We start from the raw sequence: 22608 nt of genomic DNA, 5'->3' as shown, positions 1-22608 counted from the left end.
TGACCCTGCGTAACGGCCCAAAACCCTCTCGGAAGAGGCAGTGATATCTCCCTCGGATCTCATAATAGACTGTACATCGGCAAATGTAGTGTTCCTCTGTCTCTACCTCCTGGTAGCATAGCTGACAAATGCGGTCATCCACGATCTGATGCACATATCGCCCTGTCTCAATCCGCAGCTGGTGTGATGAGGTCCGGATCTGTCCAATGGCACAACGTATCCCATGCAATAGGTGTACATCCATGTACGCCAGGCGGGTGATAAAATCATCCGGTGAGAGGTGTAGAAAATGGCTCTTGTAATAATGAGTCATTTTCGTGCCCAAGAGCTCAAGGGGGCTAGTCCATGTCCTCTCTCTGTCCACTCTGATGATATCCATCCTGATCACGCGGTTTTGCTCTGAGCGGGTGAGATCCAAAAATGGACAATCCAGACTGTACTGAAAGGGTGGTAGTACCTCTATCCGCAAACCATGTAGGTCAAACCATGATCTCATCTGAGCGTACCAACAATGAGTATCTCCATCCTCTGCCAATTGTATGGATGAGGTCAATGCCAAACGGGAGTACCTCTGCTGAGGGAGCTCCCATAGTCGCTGTAAAAAGGTAATTGCCTGGAATAGGGCCTCGGTTACTACTGGTGGGGCACCCAGCTAAGCCCGAACAATCTCATGTGGTACTGATGATTTGCTCCGAATCATGCGGGCAATCATCATAATCAGCGGTCTCTCCATTTGCCTCCATCCCTCATCTGTCCCTCTCTAAGATTTGTGATGTATACTGGGCCCCCAAATTAGAGCTCCGTACAGGAGGGTCGATGTGACAAGCGTATCAAATAGCCACAATTTGGTGCGTGGCTCCTGAAACTGTATGTGTGCACACTGCCTCTCAAGTGCCCCCAAGACTGCATGCCCTCGAGCTAATCTAGCTGCTGCTGCCTCCTTCAGGGAGAAACGTGGTCGTGCGAAAGTAACTCCCAAGTAGACATATGACCTGACGTACTCTACCGGCTCCCCTCGAAAAGTGAACTGAGGCTCTGATCTCGTCACCCATGCCTGTGTGGTGTTAAACACCATAACCTTGGTTTTCCCAAGGTTCACTATCATATCTCTATCTGCACAAAAAGCCTGTAATGCATCCAGGTGTCTCTGTAGTCCTCCCGGAGAGTCTGAGATTAGAACAATATCATCAGCATATAACAAGATGGGTATCAACACCCTTGCCAGGCATGCCGCTGGGCCTCCCAATTTGTCTACATAATCAGAGACCGCATCAATGTACAGTCCAAAGAGGGTGGGCGATAGCGGGCATCCCTAATTCACCCCTATCGTGCTGGTCACCCTAACAGATAGTCCGCCTGGAGCTCGGACTCTGCCTGTCTCACAGACTCATACAAAGCATATATCCCCCACTGCATATCCTCGGGTACCTCAATGTCATGCAATCTGTGCATAAGCCTGGCACGTGGTACGGTGTCGAAGGCTTTGCGGAAGTCCACAAAGCAGTATATCCTTCTCTTCTGTGCCCTGCCCTCTTCAATAGGTGCCCGAAGTGTCAGTGTGTGATCCAAGGTAGTAAATCCTCTCCTGAAGCCAGCCTGTCCATGTGCTCGATGACCATGCCTCTCTGCCCATCGGCTCAGCTCCGACTCCAATATACAGCCATATAATTTGGCCAAGTAATGACCAATCATGATCGTCCTATAGTTGCCTGGTACCATGGGGTCCCCACTCTTAAAGAGTGGTACAATGATATGCTCTGTCCAGCTTGTCGGGAAACCCTCACGAATGGCACGATTAAACACATGTACGATGAGCGGAGCCAAAGTGTCTCGTGCATATGAGAAGTGCTCTCCAACTAGCCCATCATGATCTTGTGCCTTTCCATTCTGTAACCTGTCTATCGCATCTAGCACCATCCGCATAGTAAAAAAGGTGCTGCTAGGCGGTCTAGCTCCCAGTGGAGGGAGGGTGGGGGGCTGTCCTAGTGCATCATATAGCTCTCTAGCATAAGTATGCCATGCCTCAAGTGCAGTAATCGGAGTACCAGGCTGTCTCTCTTGAAACATCTTCCATGCCCTCTTGATGTCCTTCCCCAGGAAGAGTTGGTAGATCTCCTCCTCTAGCTTAGCCAGATAGGCTCGTTTCTTCCTCCGCACAAGGCGCCGAAAGCTCATCCTGGCATATCTATGTGTGTGAGACCCAATGGCAATCTCACGATGTAGCTGTGCTCGTGTCTCACGACATACCAACTATTCTGTGGGGCAGTGCTACAGGGGTGGGTGGAAGGGATCATAGTGCACGGAAACGCATATGAGGTGGATGCATGTAGAACACCTGCCAATCCTCTCATGATCTCGTCCAGAGAGCTATGCGGGTCTAAAGCGAACAAGCCATCAGATACTGCATCCCAATAAACCCAAACTGTCTCACGTGTAAACTGATATCTCAGGTACCTACGTAGATGAGTGGCTGGCCCATCTCTCGGGGATCTACCTACTAGTGTGAAACTCAGGTATGCATGATCGGCTGCTATGCCAATGGGCCTACTCGAAATCGTGAAACCCCGCACATCAAGTATCAATGAAGGAGATCCCATCAAGTAGTCCACTGTGCTCGCTCCCCCTTTAGAGTTCCAGTGTGTGAGAGCATCTGATCCTTGCCATCTCAATAAGCCATTGTATACGACCAACCCATGTGCACTCCCGAGTGTGAGAAAATGCCTGCCATAATCTGTAATCTCCCCCTCATGCTGTGCTGATCTCTGCAACCCTAAATCCTCTGCCGTGATGTCCCGGTACACAGCCTCTTGAGCATCATACAACTCTGTCAGCTCTGTGCCTGTACGTGCATTAAAGTCTCCCAATAGTAATATGTCTCCCATGCTGGCAAACCTCATGATATCATCATATAGTGGTATATAGGGCACTCTCCTGATGGTGCAAACCTGGAGTGGGCTGGGAGAAAGTAGCATACCGCCACATATAGCTCGCGGAGCCCCTCTCTACATATTCTGACCCACCAGTACCTCGCATCTGCATCTCTATGTACCACATGTATTTTGTCATGAAGCTCCTCCCTGTAAAGTATTGCCACTCCTCCCGATCCTCTGGTACCTCCCACTGTGCGTGGCTGAGGGCGGAAAACTGATTCCCATCTATAACCCCGGACGTCAGGAAGCCTTTTGTTTGTGCACTGATGGGTCTCCGTATACATAGCAATATCACTGTGTCTTAAAGTATCCTCAAAGTATCCCGCATCTGTTCTAAGGGCTCCGATGCAATCCCACACCGTGAATCGCAAGGTCTCATAGGCCGCGCACCGTCAAGCGGGCCTCCTCTCCGTAATGATGACTCGGCCATCTCTGTATACCGCCCATTTCCCCTCTTTCCTTGCCTCAAGCACGCGCGGCATGTGTTCCTTCCGGTGTGCTATCTGTGCCGGTGTAAGGTCCTCATCCAAATAAATCTTTTCCCCCTTTTAAGGGCATCCTTTTGGAGAGGAAGGCCTTCTTCTTCTCCAAGTCACCAAACCTGATGATCAATATCTTCGCCCTGGTTTCATCTCTGCCTACTCGCCATGCTCCGGTAATGGGTACATCAGTGGCTCCAATTTTTGTTGCAAGAGCTTTTGCATCCTCTTGGGGATTTCCCTTATGTTCCCACCCAACTACACGTACATGTAAGGCACGTGCCCGTCTCTTGGCTTCCTCTTCCAATGTAGCATTCATCACCTCTACTTTATTGACTGGTGTATCCTTCTGTTTTTTTACTACTTCAATCCATGGGTTGACTTCCTCAATTTGTTTCTTTGTGGCAGTGGCAATTTCAGCCCATGAATGCATTTCCTTCTCACCTGCAGCCACTTTTGCCTTACATGATTCCAAAGTGTTTTGCATTTCTATGATGTCTTTTTCGCGGTCCGCCATACATGTCTTCAAAGTGCCTTCGTACGATGCAACTGTTGTGCCAATCTCTCGGAGCATGTCATCCTTCCATTTCTGCATCTCTTTTTTCATTTCCGTGTGCATCAAGGCTTGGGCTAATTCCATTTCAACCCGTACTTGGGCTTGCATTTCTCCTTTCAATTGGACATATATCTCTTCCTTCAACGTTTCGTATATCACTTTCCTTTGGGCATGCATCTGCTCGGTCCATTCCTTTTCAAGCTCCTGTCGCATGGTGTTCATCTCTGTCCTTATGTGAAGCTGTAGCTCCTCATAAAGGGCCTCATCTCGTCGGGCCATCTTCGTAAACCTCCGTGAGCCTCCAGGAGGCTCCAGATTGCATCATCTATTCTATCATGCCTGGAGGGAGATTGAGGAGATGTAGCATGGAGGGGATCATCCCACATTCTAGGCTTACTGCAGTGAGGATTGTTAGTCGTTCGGGGAAGCATTGGTTCATTGGTCCTTCTCCTCAGAGAGTGACTCAGGGCTCTTGGTGTTTGTGGCTATATGGTGGCAGTCCTATCAGATATCTTCTGTGGGATCCAAGAGAGTGGGAGTGGATTGATGCCTTTGATGCATTGAAAAGCCTTCCCTTTTTCAGTTTCACGATCTAGAATGCCAAGCTTCTCCTCACTCAACAAATGCAACTCTCGGGCCTCATCGGGAGAGGTATGATATCTCTCCAGTATATAGCACAGATATTGGCATAGGCTTTGGCATTCATACAGAAGGAGCCAAATCTCTCATTTCTTTTAGTAATTTTTACATGGTGGTCTCCCCACAACTCACTGAAGATCAGTTTTCGGTGTAGCACCTACCTGCCCGAGATGTGTGGCAAATTCTGAGACTGTACAACATCGTTTATGGCGATGCAACACTACACAGCATATGTTCTATAGCCCAACTTATGGGCAAATTGAGAGACCGCGCCATGTATGTGACTTGGGAGGCGGTTGCTTGGCTCTCCCAGTCTGGCCCGTAGCTTTTCCACAGGGGCAATGGTACAAACTCTGCTTTTCATTCGTAGAGGTATTACCCAACATGGTTTATTTGAGGATGTCCCTCACTCTGATTATACATCCCCCAGACAGAGGATTGACACCAGCGGGAGATTGTTGCCAGTATTACAGCATGGCAGATCTAGAGAGCTATATGCATAAAGGCTATTGACGGTGTCCAGATTTTTGGGTCTCAGTGCATTAGTACTATATGGGGTGACATCATCCATACTCTCATGGCTACTTGGGCTCATATTCAGGGGTTCTCTCATTCCGCGCAGGCAAAGCGCGTTGTATTTATGCAGGAGTGGGACCATGGCATTTTCTTTCCTCTAGTCCCACAGGTCTTTCATGGCATCATGATGCTCCTCAATGGTTGAAATCACCTTATATATTGGGGTTATTCTATTCTATTCCAGTTTATAGTCGTGACTGTTGTATGTTTTTTCATACTTAATAGAAGTCTCTTTCCTTTTTATTTTTTTTTAAAAAAAGCAGTGCTTCTATCCAGCATAGAAGGGGTTTCAAAATACTTTGAAACCCTGACTGTATTGAGGGTAGCTTGGGGAATGTCATATAAAGAAATGATAGCCGTCCTTAAACATGAAGACCACCACTTCACTGGCAATCAAACAAACGAGCAATCGCCTGCAGCTGAAAGCCAAGAGCTGCAAGCTCAAATCGGGGATCTTCAGAAGTGCCTTGAGGCAAAGAAGGAGCGGACTCGCAAAGCCATCGCCACAGGCAAGTCCCTGATGAAGCCCGAGAAATCCAAAGGAAAACAGACGATGCTCCACTCTACTACAGCCATCGACACACTGACTCCCTTACAAATGCGGGGTCATATTTTCAAGTGATACGCAGCTAGAGATTTGTTACCAGCCTGGACATTTCACAGTATGAAAGGAGTCTGGTGGACTCCAGGATGTCTAAATATTTGGAAAGTACAAGCTTTGGGAATGGGGGATTATCCTAGAATACAAAGGACCACACTCCTAAAATTTAGGAGAGTTGCTATTTTTGGCCCGACTCCGATGGAAATTCTGTTTGCGTCATTACATCTGGAATTGAGAAGATACCAAGAGTTGGCAAAGTGCCTATGACAGAATGTCTACCAGTTGGGATATTTTTAGTGATAAAGTTTATGGAAGAATCCATCCCTTAGATTATGTGGCAAGAAAGTGAACCAAAGTAAGACAAGTGGCCTGACACTTGTTAGAAAGTGGATCAAAGTGAGACAAGTGGCCTCACACTTGTCACTCCAGCTATTGTGTGGCTCTCCACTTGTCATTGTAGCCTTCTCTTGCCATTTTAGCTCATGGGAGGCCCAAATCTACAAATTGGAGCCCTCTCTCTTCATTAAAAAAGGCTCTCTTGCTGCACACTAGCCTCTACCACCGTTACAGGCTGCCCTAATGATGGCTACTCTCTTTCTCTCTCTCTTGAAGGCTGCCCATGAAGAATACCGGCCGTTGGGGACTGTTTTGGAGGCTTCCATCGCGAAGAAATATTGAAGGCAAGGGTATTTAATCATTTATTATGATTTCTAGCCATTGTACTTGTTGTACCAGCCTTTGTACCTACTGTACCAACCATTGTACTGGCTGTACAAGTCCTTGTACTTGTTGTACTTACTGTACCACACATTATACCGGCTATACTAGCTTCTATACTTGCTGTACCAACCATTGTACCTGCTATACTGTACATGTTGTACCAACATTTGTACTTGTTGTACCTACTGTACCAACCACCGTACCAGCTATACCAACCATTGTACTTACTGTACCAGCCACTGTACCGGCTATACCAGCTATTGTACCTGCTGTACCGGCTGAATGGAGAGTTGTACTTACTGTACCAGCTCTATTGCATGAAGACCCGTGGTTTTTGGGGAAGAATCAGTACCCACACGGAAGTATATGGATTATATTGTTGGCTCGGCATTTCTACAGCCTATGTTCCAGCTTGGTTGCCTTGTGTTGGGCTGTGTTATGGCATTTGTATATGGATAATCCGGCATCTCCCGTCGGGAGAGTAAGGCCCGCAAAGCTTGTACATGATATTATTCTCCTTGGGTAATAAAATACTCCAAGGGGGGGGTCGGCCCATTCCGGCCTCTACGTGGTGTCACATGTGCAAGCTCCATTTTCAGCATTTGTGGATGTTTTGTCCAGCTTTATGTTTTATACAAAGTGATGATGGATATGTGTTAAGGCTGTGGCCATGTTTAAATGTTTTAATATGCATTGATGGTATCAACAAGTGCGTCAAAGGCCCTAGTCCCCCGGGCACCGCCGCGAGTTACAGATTACAAGGAATGAAAATGCTCCATGCCAAGCTGAACACAAAGACCTGCAATAGAAGTATGACAACCTCCACCCGTAGCATCAGAAGGAGCTGACTGCCAAAAATATTCAGCTACTTGATAAATTAGTTTTTCATACTTTTGTTGCCAGATCTACTAGCAAGCTGCTCAAAATCAGGCCCTGTGCCAATGGGGTGATAGCTCAAGCGGTGAAGGTGTTTGCCTAGGACCAAGAGGTCCTGGATTCAAAACTCCCCTTGGTGCGTCCTCGGCGGCATTGCTTATGGGCGGGCGCCTATGGACAGTGAAAAATCAGTAACTTTCGGACGATCTTGGGCCTAAGGCCAATCAAAAAATGAAATAAAATCAGGCCTTGTGTTGATTGAAGCCTAATCTTTTAAGGCATAACAAAGATAGCAGGGATATCATCTGTCATTCCTTACAGCAAGCAACCTGCATGACAAATAGACTACTTGCACATGAAGGCCTTGCAAAGCTCCCAGTAAGAGTACTCATGTGCTATACATTGCAGTTATCTTGTTTGCTATACCTTGCAGTTACCTTAATGAGAGAAAATCTACTAAAATTTATTTTCCGTCCACTTAAAACTGTGATTGAGAGTATAAAAGGGAGAAAGGGAAAACGGGGCCGACAGGTCTTGGATGTTCCACTCGCTGAAGCTCTCGCCCCTCCCCCCCTCGAGCCTGCTGCCCGCCTTCGCCTTCGCCTTCTTCCTCACCTTCGCCCCCCGCCTGCCTGCCTTCGCCCGCGCCTTCGCCCTCTCCTTCGTCCCCGCCTGCTCACGCCCCCCCTCCGCGTCCCGCCCTTGCCCACCTGCCCCCTCTTCCTTTCGCGACCCCCGCCCCCCTTTCGCGCCCTTCTCCCTTTTTCACCCCCCCCCATCGCGCCCTTCCCGCCCCCTATCGCGCCCTTCCCGCTCCCTCCCTGCTTCCCCTCGCCTCCCCCCCCCCTTTTTCTCTCCTCTGTCATCCGCCCCTCCCCCCCTCGCTTTCGGTCTTTCCCTCCCCGCTCCGCGCTTCCCCCCGTTTTCGTGCAGCTTGGTTCTTGCAGGACCCTGCGTCTCCGCGTCGCCCTCGACTCTGCTTCAGACTCTGATGGAGGCCCCTCCCGCCTCACCTCAGAGGGCCCGCCCCTGAGGATACCCCCATCAGGCTTTCTCTTTCGCCAGAAGAGGAAGCGAGCCTCGCGCAGAGGTGGAACACCTCCAGATACATTCCACCATCTCCCGTATAGTTGGCACCCGCCCCAACATAGGGGAGATTCGGGATCTTCTCCAAGCCCACCTACTTGCAGGTGTGGGCAAGATCCTGGACGTTCAGTTACTGGGCCGCGGACACTACCAGATTGAGTTCGAGACAGCCTAGAGCGTCGCCTAGGTCCTAGCCATGAGTCCCCTCACCTCAGAGGACCCGCCCCTGAGGATACCCCCATCAGGCTTTCTCTTTCGCCAGAAGAGGAAGCGAGCCTCGCGCAGAGGTGGAACACCTCCAGATACATTCCACCATCTCCCGTATAGTTGGCACTCGCCCCAGCACAGGGGAGATTCGGGATCTTCTCCAGGCCCGCCTTCTTGCAGATGTGGGCAAGATCCTGGACGTTCAGTTACTGGGCCGCGGACACTACCAGATTGAGTTCGAGACAACCCAGAGCGTCGCCCAGGTCCTAGCCATGAGTCCCCTTGACATCAGGGGCGCTCGGGCCTTCTTCAGACATTGGCAGCATGGTTTCCACCCTGTAGCGGCCGAGCAGGGAGAGCGCCTATTCCATGTCACAGTTTGCTTTCCTGGGCTTCGTCGCGAGTACCTTCCGTTCCTTTCCAGGATAGGATCATTGGTGGGCTCGGTGCTTGAGACTGGCCCCACAGGAGCTTCAGTGGTGGCTAGAGCAGCTGGCCTTCCTTCGGTCAAAGTTTTGGTTCCTGACATCTCCTCCCTTCCGAAGGTCATTCAGTTACCTATGATAGGGGGGGGATGGATCAATCAGAGATTGGAGTTTTCGGGACTCCCGAGCCAGTGTTTTATATGCAGGCAGGTCGGCCACCTGGCCAAGGCCTGCCCTCTCAGTAGACCCCGACCTTCACTGCAACAGCAGACCTCCGATGGCCCGTCCACAGATGCGGCTCGACACGCAGCCTCCGGGACACTTGCTCAGCCCACAAAGACCTCTGATTGGCAGCCTGGACAGGGGCGCCGTAGAGGGAGACAGCCACAGCAGCATGCCCAGAGACCGACGCAGCAGCAGACAGCCTCAGCATCATTGGGTTCCAGTGAGGAACAGCTTTGCTCCCCTCCAGGAGGAGACCCCAGCGCGGACTGAGGATCAGGAGATGCCAACGCCCCCCCCCCCCCCCCCCCCCCCTCACCACCACCCACCTCCACCCCCCCCTCCCCCGTCCCCCCCTCCCGTTTCGCTTCCACCCTCGCCTCCTCCCGTCCCCGCTCCCGCATTTTCAGCGTCTCCTTCCCCACCCCCTTCTCCCCCCCCTCCTCCCCCTTCGCTTGTCTCAGCTCCCCGGGAGGCACTGGCAGTGCCCTGGCGGCGGGCGCTCACCTACAGTCCGGCGGGCACTGAGCACCGACCTTGCTCGTGTACCGCAGAGAGGAGACCTACCATGCCGATTCGTGCTTCACGGATATCTTCTATCCGCACTCGGCTGAGTAGTCTCGACACTAGACAGCGCTCGGAGGCTTTCGACTACTCCTTTACTTGCCTATTTGGAGCGGAGGGCCCCCATGAGCCAGCACCTATCGGAGTTCATGTGATGATACTTCCGGCCCGAGGGGAGGAGGCACTTGATTCAGCGGTGACCTCCTCCTTCCCTCTTTGCGGCACTCGCGACCGGGAGTGGACTCTGGATCTTGCTCTTAGTATTTTGCAGACACAGGCAGTTGAGTTTTGCAGACACAGGCAGTTGAGTTTTCTCACCATGTGAGCGACTTTGAGATTTGAGACATGGTAGGCCGACTCTGGGAGTTGCCACATTTCTTTGATACCGGGAGTGCGGATGCCTCCGAGAATCGACACTTGGTGGTTCGCATAGTGGCAGACCTAGCGCGAGACCCTCGCTATGTATGCATACATGAGGATTCTTTCTCCGAGCGGGAGGCAGTCGCTATGGGACACAGCCACTGGCGCCTGGTCCGAGACTATTGTAGCACACCGGGTGGGCAGATTCTTAGTCGCTCGGATGGGGATTACTCTCCATCCAAGCCGCTTGCGAAGGCCCACCGTATGGCTGAGACAGCCTCCACCTCAGCAGGTCATCCATGAGGATCATCTCATGGAATGTACAGGGCCTTGGCGGTGCACACTATGTACGTTATCGTGATTGCTTGAGGCAAGAGCTTCAGAGATGCCTCGTTGGGGGCAGTATTGATATTCTGATGATACAGGAGCACCATTTGAGTGAGAGCAGGATTCGGAGATATGGTTCGGTGATGCTTGGTAGATGGGACACTTTTTGGTCTGCAGGTTTTGGCCCCTTGGGTGGGCAGGGAGGAGTATGTATGGTCATTGCGGATGCATGGCGGCAGGCCATTCTGGATCACGGGGTCACTGTGCCTGGTAGAGCGCAGTATGTTATTCTGAGGATGCACGATCAGCACATTGGTGTGCTCAATGTCTATGCGGCCAATATTGCTTAGCCAGAGAGTAGAGTTTTGGACCCTTGTTACAGATGCATTGCCCAAGGCCGCACATTGGTGTGTTGGGGGAGACTTCAACATGCTTGAGGACCCGACCGATAGGGTGGGAGGCAGTCATGTTACAGTGCACGGCACGGAGCTTGCAGCTTGGGAGCGATTTTGTATGACACTACGGATCACTGATGCATGGCAGCATGAGGCTTTCTCCCGTTATCAGGACAGTCTTAGTTTTTCTCGGTCGGATCGCCGGCAGGGAGGGACTAATCTATCACCGATTGATCGCTTCTATGTGGGCGACAGGTTCATGGAGCGTGGTGGCTCCGTTGGCATTCTCGCTGGCACCTCTTTCTCAGACCATGCACCAGTTATTTTGACTCTTGAGGAGAGGACACGGGAGACTAGCTTGCAGATGAGGATCCCAGAGAGGATACTTATAGACCCCAGTCTTTTTGAGGACATTGAGAGGATATGGCAGGATAGCCGGAGCTCTGACCTGGATGCAGCAGGCCAGTGTGCCCAGGGGCTCATCGAGCTCAGCTCTTTTTTGCACACTACAGCCTTGACACGGCCGGGAGAGACACGAGAGCGGGAGCGTCGCTTGAGACGTAGCCTTGCTTCGCTCCAGCGCCTTCAGGAGCAGCAGCCTACATGTGAGTGGGTGGCGTCCCAGCTGAGCCAAGCACGCCAGGAGGTTAGAGAGGCAGAGGAGCAGAGACACGAGTTTTACTATCATCGCCATGCCTCTCAGTGGACTCAGCTGCTTGGTGATAGAGTGACGGGGGTTTTTTGAGATCACCGGACCCCGCCATGCTCGAGCAAGAGTACCCCAGCTCAGGAGGTAGGACGGATCGTTAGCCACTTAGCCCGAGGAGATTAGAGCTATTGCCATTGAGTTCTACAGAGACATGCTTTCAGTGGAGCCAGCCATGGAGGCACGTGATGCTTGCAGAGAGACTGTGTGGGCCCATGTGCAGATGAGGGTCACAGATCGTATGCGCACAGCTTTGGGTGAGCCCCTTTCAGAGGATGAGCTTGGTGAGGCTTTGAGGGCCCTCCCGCGTCATAGTTGCGCTGAGGAGGATGGATTGACGCCTGCCTTTTTTATACGCTATTGGGACCTTTTGGGGCCAGGCCTCCGCAGGGGTTTTCAGCATGTTTTGGACACTGGGGTGATGCCACAGAGTTTTTCAGAGGGCTTGATCTTTCTTATCCCCAAGGGGAAGGGAGTGTCAGATTCGGCAGTGGAGGCCTATTACGATCCTCAATACTGTCTACAAGGTCCTAGCCAAGGCCTTGAGTTTGAGGATCCAACCCTTCGTTGGGGATTTGATTCATGCTACCCAGACAGGATTTGTCAAGGAGCGCAGTATCCTTCACAACATTTTCACCTTCTGGGAGGCGACGGCCCGAGCTAGATTTCTCGGCGAGGACTTGGTCGTTATGCTTCTCGATTTTGAGAAGGCATACGATAGAGTCGACTGGGTTTTTCTGGAGGGCACTATGCTTCGCCTGGGTTTTGAGCCAGACTGGATTCGAGGGGTGGCGGCTCTATATTCCACAGCTCGTAGCCAGGTGTTGATGGCAGGAGGACGGGGGCCGAGTTTTGAGCTGACCATATCAGTCCGTCAGAGATGCCCTCTCGCTTCGTTCCTTTTTCCTTTCTTTGCAGAGGCTATGAGCATGTATCTGACAGCAGAGGAGGTTGGTTTGAGAGGACTCCAGCTTCCAGTCCAGCGTGAGGACTTGCTTGATTCTGAGTTTGCTGATGACACGGGATTGTTTTTGCATGGCCAGGAGGCGAATCTACAAAGGGCAGAGCAATCTCTACAGGTTTTTGGTGTGGCTTCGGGAGCATTGATCAATTGGCACAAGACAGTGGCTTTTTGGATCAGTAGCGCCCCCACTCCGGCATGGAGCCCAGACCCGAGTTTTAGATGGATTTCTCCTGGCACAGCAGTGCGGTATCCAAGATGCCAGATTGGACTTGATTTGTCACCTCAGCACAGCAGATCGCCCCGCTTCTTCTGAGCATTCGGAAGAAGCTTTTATATTGGAGTACAACTCGGCTTTCCTTGGCTGGGAGGGTGGTGGTGACAAATCAGGTGCTTTTAGCGACTATGTGGTATATCACGTCTTGTTGGATTTTCTCGAGCTCTTGCATCAGCCAGGTACAGAGGCTGATCAAGAACTTTCTTTGGTTTGGGCGGGATGGTCAGTTGGCCCGGGCTAAGGTTGCTTGGGCAGTTATTACTCTTCCGCTGGCCCAGGGGGGCTTGGGCATTATAGATCCACCTGATCAGAGTAGAGCCTTGTTGGGGAAGCTTATTGTTCGGGGGCTGCTTCCAGGCGCTGAGCCTTGGAAGGAGCTTCTTTTTCAGCGGCTACAGGCTAGAGCTCCCCCAGCAGGGGGCACTTGGGCAGCACCAGAGATACGGTGGATCTTCACAGAGATGAGGAGGACAGGCCTCAGTAGAGGATGGGAGGACATATTTGCCTTGAGTATCCTGCGAGCTTGGGAGTTGCTGAGACCGAGGCTTTCTCAGAGACCTCCCACTTGTGAGGAGGAGCGGGCCAGACAGCCGCTCATCTGGATCCCCGCGGTACGCACAGAGCAGGGTCATATGCTGGGTTCTCGGCCTCGTCTAGCCTGGGGACCATTGGCGGCAGGCCCAGCACGCAGTTTTGGAGATTGGCAGGCCTTTTGCAGTCTCATGGAGGAGATCCAGGCGGAGAGGCTGAGTCACTTCAGAGGGGGGCTGATTATGAGGGATGACATTCAGGAGGCTCTCACTGGGGAGTGGTTCACGCCTTTTGAGATAGCGGCCCCACGGTGGATGGGAGCCTTTACACAGTTGGAGATCTTGATTGCTGTCAGAGCTTGCACTGAGGATGGTAGAAGCCTCTACTTTGTACTCTTTAATAGGTGGGACATTATTCTTACTCCGGCCTTCTTTTTTGAGCCATATCTAACAGGATGAGGGCATACTTCAGAGAGTGGAGGCAGAGTCGCCTTTGGTTGCAAAGTGCATCTTTCAGAGGATACGGGTAGTGAACGCCGCTTCTCGGAAGTGGCATATTGATCCTCCAGACCCTGCAGATGTGGACTCTGATTGGTGCATATGGGCATATGTTGCGCGTCCCTTGGCCCGGCTCTAGTGGGACCCTGGCGAGTACGAGTGGCATAATCCTTATGCGTCCCCCGAGGGCACAGAGATCACCTTTTTCCAGTACACTGTTCGGTTGGGGAGGCATATTTTGAATGTGAGGAGGACGGTCTCTCCAGCTACATCGGAGCATATTGGCGGCTACACGGACTCTCACAGGAGTTCCTGGAGGATTTTCGGACCAGGCTCTGGGCTAGCAGACAGGCACGCAGGATCTCGGCTTTCCAGTGGCTGGTTGCCCACAGGGGCTCTGCAGTTGGCACCTGGCTTGTCTACAATGGCCTTCCGCCGGCCTGCGTCCGATGCGGCCACCCATTGGAGACACAGCGACATTGCCTATGGGACTGTCCACAAGTGCAGCAGATTTGGCTGAGGATTCTGCGCATTTTGGCCCCCCTCTCTCCAAAGGGAATGTATACGTGGGGAGCCGCTGCTTGGTCGACTTCGTCAGGGCTAGCTCTGGGATACGAGACGGAGCAGGCCAGCCAGGCCATCAGATTCATTGGGGGCCAGCCTCGCCTGGTTCCTTCACCGGATTTCTCAATAGCCGGCTGGACACAGGAGAGGGATTTACGATGGGAGCTCCTCAACAGCCTCACCATATGGTTCACCTGGAGAGCCCGTTGTTTCAGGGCCTTTGAGGGGAGACTGGAGCCACCAGCAGAGGCTGTTCGGGCTATCTGGCAGGAGTTGATTCACACCCTGCGAGACCAGTATGACCGCATCCGGGGCGACTCGGATCGAGCGATCTTGCGACGCCAGGCCTTCCACACCACTTGGCACAGCGGCCCTTTCCCCCCGCTGGCACTACAGGCCACCTGTTTTTGGATTTTCCCCCCTCCTATTGTATGATATAGCCTCTCAGTTATTTGTACTTTTCTGCACCTAGGGAGAGTCTCCCTAGCTGCCTTGATTGGATCTCTGCTCTGCCTTCTTATGAGCAGGAGAGGGTTTGTAGCCCATTGGGCTTTTTTCTTTTTATAACTAATGAAAGGATCTTTTCATGGGGGGGAAAAAAAAAAGGGAGAAGGGCAATCTTATTAAACTACTCCTTGGCATTGACTTGTCTTTCTCATAATGGCCGCTAGTAACTTCCTACCAAAAAAAAAAAACATCCTTCGCAACAACAAATAGTGTCAAACCTTGATTGTTCTGAGAGAAAAAAGTAGACAGCATCATAGAGACCTTGGACTGCTGAAGTAACACCTTCGACAGAATTGCTTTTCCCCTGCTCACCCATATCAAATTGATGATCAAGACTTTAGTCTGCGTAATCAGTAAGAGCACTTCTCAACAAAGAGGCTTGTGAGCAACCACAATAACCTTTAACAGGGTAACACTCACAGTTACAAACAATGGAAAGCCAGTAGCAACATCCTAACCAAAACAACATAGAACTACAAAATCGAAAGCTATAGAGATGGTTTTATCCATATATTATTGCACAAGCACATACCACACGCCCATGCCCACTCCCACATGCACCCCTTCATGAGGTTAGAATAGGGAGTCTTTGTTCCACTGGTTATAATAGTTAAGAGTGTAAACAAAAGAGGACATGCAACTACTGACATGATTCCTCCCTGTATCAAGGCATGAACAGACTTCATCCCAAGATAAAAAAGACAATTAAAACATTCTGGTTCTAATACTAAGATCTTACAAGAAGACCGGTCAAGGCTGTAATCCTGGTGACAACAGTCTGAATGTTATTGATCTGGAAGTAGGCAAAAAAGGATCGATCGATTATGCTTCGGTTAACATCTGCAAATACTTTTTCAAACCTGCAGTTTCAACATCCACACAAAACCAATTTGAGGGTGCGTTCCAGGTAACAATAACCAGCTTTGATTGGATACTTGAGTGAAAGATTCCACAGCCAATTAAAACACATTTGATCAATTTCTCCCTCACCATCTTCTGCCATCACCCTCAACCAAGTTGGTAAGTAATGCGCGTACACTCTCAAACACCTCCTTAACGGCAGAAGACATGTACTGATCCCTATCCAGTTTCTCCCATAGCTCTTCCAAATTCTCCTTCTTTTCCATGGCCAAATCCATAGCAAGAAAAACCTAAAATATAAAGAGTAAAAAAATAACTCTGTGAATTCACATCCTTGCAGACAACAATTTCTAAATGATCATTATAACATTGAACGAATAACTGCGTACCTTACTGACTAGGAGAAAAAGAGGCCACTGAACAAGACTTAAGTTTGCTTTGTTTGAAGGCATAACAAGAAGATCCTTCTCACTGTAAGACAGGATAAATGACAACAGAGGTTAGCTATAAACAATGAAAAACTAGGGGATGGAGGCCTCGGGAGGCAGAAGGCTGGCAGTCTGACAAGTCACCACTGATCAGCAATGCAGGAAAGGATTCTGAGGCAACTGACGTGTTTGAGTATCTTATTTAGAAGACGAGAGGTAAATTGCATGGTGGAGATTAGAATTATGTCACGACACAGAACAATGACAGTGCACTAATGCCACACACGTTCACAATTAAGGTACTCTACTGCTACACATAATTCAGCTTTCAATTTTAAATTGCCGAAACAAACTAGCAGGACCTCTTAAGGCAAAAACATACGACTTTTCTTTAAATCTCCCTCCATTACTTGAAATCAAAACCAACTGAAAAAATGTCATCCACTTTTATGGCATTGGCATACCGGTTTGTAATGTAGTCCTCTGCTCGGAGACAGTTGATGATCTCATTCCAAAAAGGAGCAAACATCCCTGCCTCCTCTCTTCCTCTCTGAATCGGTTCCTACAGTCCGTTTTTAGAATGTCAAACAGTGAGATATTTAACTCAGATCCCTGTAAGTAAAGCCCTCTATTTTTTCACAAACTATTATAAGATCATATACAATCTCCTCTCCTTGTCTTGTTTTCTGTTGTAACCGCCAACTTGATGGTGTGTTCTGTTGTATGCATTATGCAATGGCTTTCTTTCACAAGGAATACTTAGCGGGCTTCAGTTAGCAAGATTGAAATTAGAGGATTCTGTTACCTACAGGCGTGTAGTCTGGTGGTGAGGGGTTTTGTCTATCAGTTTAGGAATCTGGGTTTGAATCTCCTCAGCCCACATTTGACGTGCTGCCTGATGTGTATAATTAAATAATACAATTCACCTGCAAGGGTAGGAATCTGGGCTTGAATCTGCCCAGCCTACATGTTGTGGTGCACGTGATGTCTGTAACTAATACTTAAAAGGATTAAAATAAAAAAGAGGCTTCACAAAGGATCTAAAGATGTTGCATTCTTCAGGTAGGACTACTAAACAGTGCCATTCTAAGTTCTAACATAGATCAATCCCTAGGAAAACTCATATTTCTTAGTGTGTATTCTCCTTTGCCTCTTACCTCTATTACCCAGTTATAAACACAAACACATACCTATCCTATGTTGTAGTTATGCAAGATTTGTACATAAATTCAAACCTGACATCACTGTGATGTACAATTCAAATACAGAGGATTAACGGATTTTGACACAACGATATCGACACTTAATAAAAGGTATTGATAGATTGTTAAGATTGACATGAGGACATGGACTATTAACCATAGTTACGAGAAACGTGGAAACGGAAACGGAAACGGAAATTTTGAGGATGGGGGAAACGGAAATGCCACGTCACCCTAGTTATCCTAAGAGGGGGCAATGGAGAAAGTCACTAAGTTGAGAAGTAAAATCTAGAGCCTATAGGGTACATACTACACTCTACATTTATAATTTGGAACTTCACAATTTAAAACTTTAAAGGTGCATGATAAATCAAAGCATTTAGAACTTTAAAGTTGCATGATAAATCAAAGCATTTAGAACTTGCCATAATCACAAAATAAGCTAAATTCATCACTCAATCAAAGCCTCAAGAGTCAAGACCGAGTCATTAAAAAAAATTGTAAAATCAAATGCCAAAAGGAAGCTACTCTCTAGACTCTAGCTTCTATGCTATAGAAATAGCCTCATCCTCCAGAAGCTCATCCTCATGCTCCTCCTCTGGTGGAGCTTCTTCCATGTCATCTTCATGTATTTGACCATCGCCTTCTGCCTCCTCGACTACATCACCAATGATGGAGCCCGTGTCTACCTCCGATTCATGAAAGCCAATGTATTTATTATGCGTGTACTCATGCTTCATCTTTGTAGCAAACGCAAGTTTGCATTAACAAAGACGAGCTCATGAAACACCACGTGGCACATGAAACGGCCGTTTCATGTCTGGCCGAAACGTTTCTGAGATGGCTGAAACGCCGTTCCACTTGGCAGAAACGTTTCCTGGCCAGAAATGCGTTTCCAAGCGGTCTGCTCAGCAAAACGCCGTTTCTCCCCACAAATAGGGTCGTTTCCATCGTTTCCCTCAACTATGCTGTTAACAGAAGAAAGTATAAAATACAGTACTAGTTTCAAGGAGGTCACAAGTTCTACATACCTCATAGCCTCCACTCCTCGTCCTGCGAAAGAGAAAAAATGTTGCTATTAGTGACACTGCATGCTTCCAAATAACGCAAATGTAAGGCATTTTTGTAGTAATGCTCAAAATGAGCAGAAAACATACACAGGCGGTTTCTCATGTTCCAAGCTCTTGACAAAACCCTCAGGGAAAGTTTCGAAACGGTTTCTCAGCATCTCAAGAGAGCGTATCTGAAAAAGAACATGCATTAGGTCAGTAATGGTGGCACACATGGAGTCCAAATTTAATTCCTCACATAATGGCGATCTAGCAAAGAAAACTTCACAAAGAAAAAGTCTAAGAGAGAAGGGAAGAATAAAGCCAGATTGGTATGCTCTATACTTGGCCCTTCGTCATTTTTTACGGCCTTGTGTTGTGGATGCAACAGTGTCATGTACCCTTAAGTCATCACTCTGTTATGCTTCTCCATATGTACCATTGTTAAATTACACATTAAATGCATGGCCACCAAGCAGTACAGAGATGCATAAATGAATGTAGCACACACACGAAGACGCATGTGTGCATATGGTCAGAATACCTCTCCTAAGCGATCTCTTGCACCAAGAAGGCCACCCAAAACTGCTGAAAATACAGTGTACCAAATTGAGATGTCCAGCAGATAGATCTGCAAGCACGTTTGTTAAGACAAGAATTCAGAATATAGCCACATTATGTGCTTGCAGGGTGCAGAAAAACTCAAGCTGTGGTAGGCAGCTATTGTAACAAATATCAATGAACATGCTGGGGATCTACACATACCAGCACAACAGGAGCCCATAAGAATAATACAGCAAAAGCATTGTGATTATCTGTAAACAGTTAAATGGCTTTCAGCATGATGAAGTCAATACAAATCTGTAGATATTCCATACTTAAGTCCGCAGGATAAGAGCTACATTGTGGCGACATCTCAAGCAACTCAAAAAACAAAATATTCTACCATTATCCAAATCATAGTTATGCTCTACAATTTCTTCAGTACGCAAGAATTCCATAGTTATAAGAAACAGAAAAGCATAAACCGGTGCAGAAAAGGAAGTAGAAACTGCATTTTTGGAGGGACCGAAGAAGGGAAATGCGGCATCAGCAAGGAAGATACAGAATGGCGTGACAAAAGAGAGAGAGGGGGAACCAAGCGATATAAGAAATTACAACTTGTGCGTTAACACAAATAGCAGGACCTTCACCGACGACAAATACTCGCAAGATAAAGATGGAGAATAATCTGAATTACTAGTGCAAACCGATATTACAAGTGATGGAAACAATAACTTGTGCATCAACACAGATAGCATAACCTTCACAAAGAGCAAGATCTAGCAAGATAAAGAAATAGAATAAACTGTATTGCAAACCAATTGATAGCAACTTCCTTCCACCCGCACCCTCCTATGAGAGAGCTTAGATGGCGATCTAGAAAGACACTGAAATGGAGGCTCTATGGACTGTGAAAGAAGGTCAACAGTAGTGAAAGTAGATCTCAAAACTGATGACCTGATTATGACAGAACCTGCCGAAGAAGTCTATATATAGTATCTAGGGGCCATCCTATGATAGGTCAGTCCATGTCAACCACCCTACGTTGAGTCCTCCTAGACACAAGAGACCACAGCACCGAACTAGGATAAATATACTAAACAAAAGACCTACAGTTAGCATGCAACTTCCAGACCCATTCAAGGTCATCAGGGTGTTCATACACGCCCCATAACCCAAGACAATGTGTCTTCAAAAGATCTACCTCTACCCTTGGTGCAGTCCGATATGGGTATATATCATATATCATCCACACTTGCATGTAGCCCATTTGACATGATGCCAAACCTACTTAACCATCTGGCCACATTGGCCCAAACTCATTTCACCTACGTCGAAGCTAAAATGCAGACACACAGGGGAAATGTTAATAGTTGACAAAGAAAAAAATGACAGAAGGGAAATGTCTAAAATGCAGTGTCTTGGAAATGGGAAACAGTTGGAATGGCCAAAACACAATTTGGGACTAGGGATCCCCAAATCAGATATTTCAGCCTGAACTTCACATTTCAACCATTACTTCCCATAACTATGAAGCAATCTACTAGCCTAATTCATGCATCTATGTAAAACAAAGCAGGGCTGAATAAAAACAAAAAACAGAAAATGCAGTTGAACAAACATACTCTTGGAAACGAAATCATGCCAGGTATAAGTAATCTGTTGTGTATATGATGTGATTGTCCTTGTTGCATCAACAAGTGGTTTGATCTGCAAAACAACACAACCTGATAAGAATTTTGAAATGTACAAAAAAGTGACCAGTCAACTATGTTAACACAAAGCTAGCGGCCTCTACCAAAAAGCCACATTAAAAAAATCTGGCTATCACGTGCACACTGTCTAAAGCTATCACACGTCCATTTACTCATTTGACCTGAAGGAAATAGCTGAAAGTGAACTTGCAGCCCAGGACTATCACCCAAAACAGAGCATACCTGTTAAACAGCCAAGAGCCAAAAGGATAGTCAAGTTGGAATGTTAACTGGTTTTCTCTTTCTTTCTTTTCAGGACTCATTAACAGATGGGTCGGGTGGGTCATGAGCTAACCACTCGAGCAAAGAGCCAACCGATACAAACACCAACTTGTGTGAGGGTTCAAACCCTCAAACTCTTGGGGGTGAGTCATAAACTAACCACCCGAGCAAGATCCCACCGCGAACACAAACATCATTTGTCTAGTTTCATAAATACATGTCCAATCTAATGTGTCCCCACCCAAACCTAAAATATCATGTTTTTAAACCTGTAATGGCATATCAAAATGACAAGGCATTTTACCCATTTCCATTTCATGTTTATTCAAATCTAAAGCATTACCATCTTAAGAATGTGTCCACCTTTTGCTAATTATGCCCTTTGGTATTCCAGGCACTTAAATGCAAACTACATTATGTACTCACATCGTCTAGAGGACACAACACCAGGTAAGCAAGCCCAGCAATCTACCTGATATAGTCGCGAGGCTTCTCAAACAACCCACGTCCAACATAATACCGTTCCTGTGGATATTAGAAAATAATGATAAACTTATCTTCTTGCCAGTGAGTCTCAGGCACTATATCTACATCTAATCATTATAGATACTAGGATGTACCTGGTACAGCCACTTTATCGCCTCAACAAACCTAAACCTGTCACTCTTCTCAGCCTGTGTTCGCAATGAAGGCACATGCAGAATAAAGCTCAGAAGGAGCTGTAAAGCCACATATGAACCCAACGCCCACAGATAGATTTTGAGAAAAAGGTAACTTGAATCTCCCTCTACCATCATTTTTCTGTCAAAAATCAACAATGCCACCTTAATACACACGTCAAGAAAAAGGTCCAATAAAAGAACAGACATATACAAATATTTACACACAAAATCTAGAGAAACATATTTTGTCATTGTCAAAACATAGCGTTGGCAAAGGCCACAATCCTCTTCTCACATTTTGCCCAAGAGGAGCAATCACCAAACCCACTGAGACATTTGCATCCCAACTGGCAAGCCAACCTTTTCCAAAACCGTTGACAACATCACTGAAAACCATTGGTTGGCAAGCTGGGAAAGGCCTCATTGGTTAGAATGCCACATCACATAGAGTTTGACCTTGGAAAAAGAATGTTCTACCATGATCTCTACCATGTTCTACCAGCTCAGGTTGGCTGGCCCCCTACCCATGGGTGCACTGCTAACCACTTTCACGCCCTAGGCATTACTTCCCATTGGTCATTCCAGAAAATTCCACATGTGCTTTTTCAAAAACAAATTCTTACTTACTAGGTGCACAAAAACTTACAGGAACAATGAGACGAATTAGGGATATAGATAAATAAGACACCATAGGACCTGAACACTCCAACATTTCTTAGATTCGCTTGATATACAACTACGGCTTCTATTATTTACAAAGGAGTAAGTGAACTTACAAGTACAAATAAAAAAGGCCCCCTGTACATCCTCCAAAAAAAAGGAACTGAACAAATATCCGAACAATGGCATTGCCACGAGAGCTTGTGTAAGCTCCAACCATG

General features: G+C 47.9%; 1 protein-coding gene across 1 annotated transcript in view; it reads right to left on the bottom strand.

The window, feature by feature from the left end:
* The window catches only part of LOC147636139 (callose synthase 10-like), a 117402-nt gene that overhangs the window by 29204 nt on the left and 65590 nt on the right, over window positions 1-22608 (bottom strand). The window contains exons 15-28 of the mRNA XM_086801588.1: window positions 22504-22608; window positions 21686-21866; window positions 21538-21590; window positions 20966-21026; window positions 20715-20799; window positions 19312-19361; window positions 19091-19177; window positions 18655-18740; window positions 18529-18550; window positions 16760-16857; window positions 16257-16338; window positions 15997-16157; window positions 15746-15866; window positions 15225-15310 (exon numbers count right to left, since the gene is read on the bottom strand). The exon at window positions 22504-22608 is cut by the window's right edge and continues 19 nt beyond it. Of these exons, the coding sequence (XP_086657714.1) occupies window positions 15225-15310; window positions 15746-15866; window positions 15997-16157; window positions 16257-16338; window positions 16760-16857; window positions 18529-18550; window positions 18655-18740; window positions 19091-19177; window positions 19312-19361; window positions 20715-20799; window positions 20966-21026; window positions 21538-21590; window positions 21686-21866; window positions 22504-22608 (1278 nt within the window). The remainder of the gene's footprint in view (window positions 1-15224; window positions 15311-15745; window positions 15867-15996; window positions 16158-16256; window positions 16339-16759; window positions 16858-18528; window positions 18551-18654; window positions 18741-19090; window positions 19178-19311; window positions 19362-20714; window positions 20800-20965; window positions 21027-21537; window positions 21591-21685; window positions 21867-22503) is intronic.

This window comes from Cibotium barometz, chromosome 8, assembly GCF_041138505.1.
Source record: "Cibotium barometz isolate CiBa-2024 chromosome 8, ASM4113850v1, whole genome shotgun sequence".
Lineage (NCBI taxonomy): Eukaryota > Viridiplantae > Streptophyta > Polypodiopsida > Cyatheales > Cibotiaceae > Cibotium > Cibotium barometz.
The sequence above is the reverse complement of the archived record's forward strand: the minus strand, read 5'-3'. Positions and strand labels throughout refer to the sequence as shown.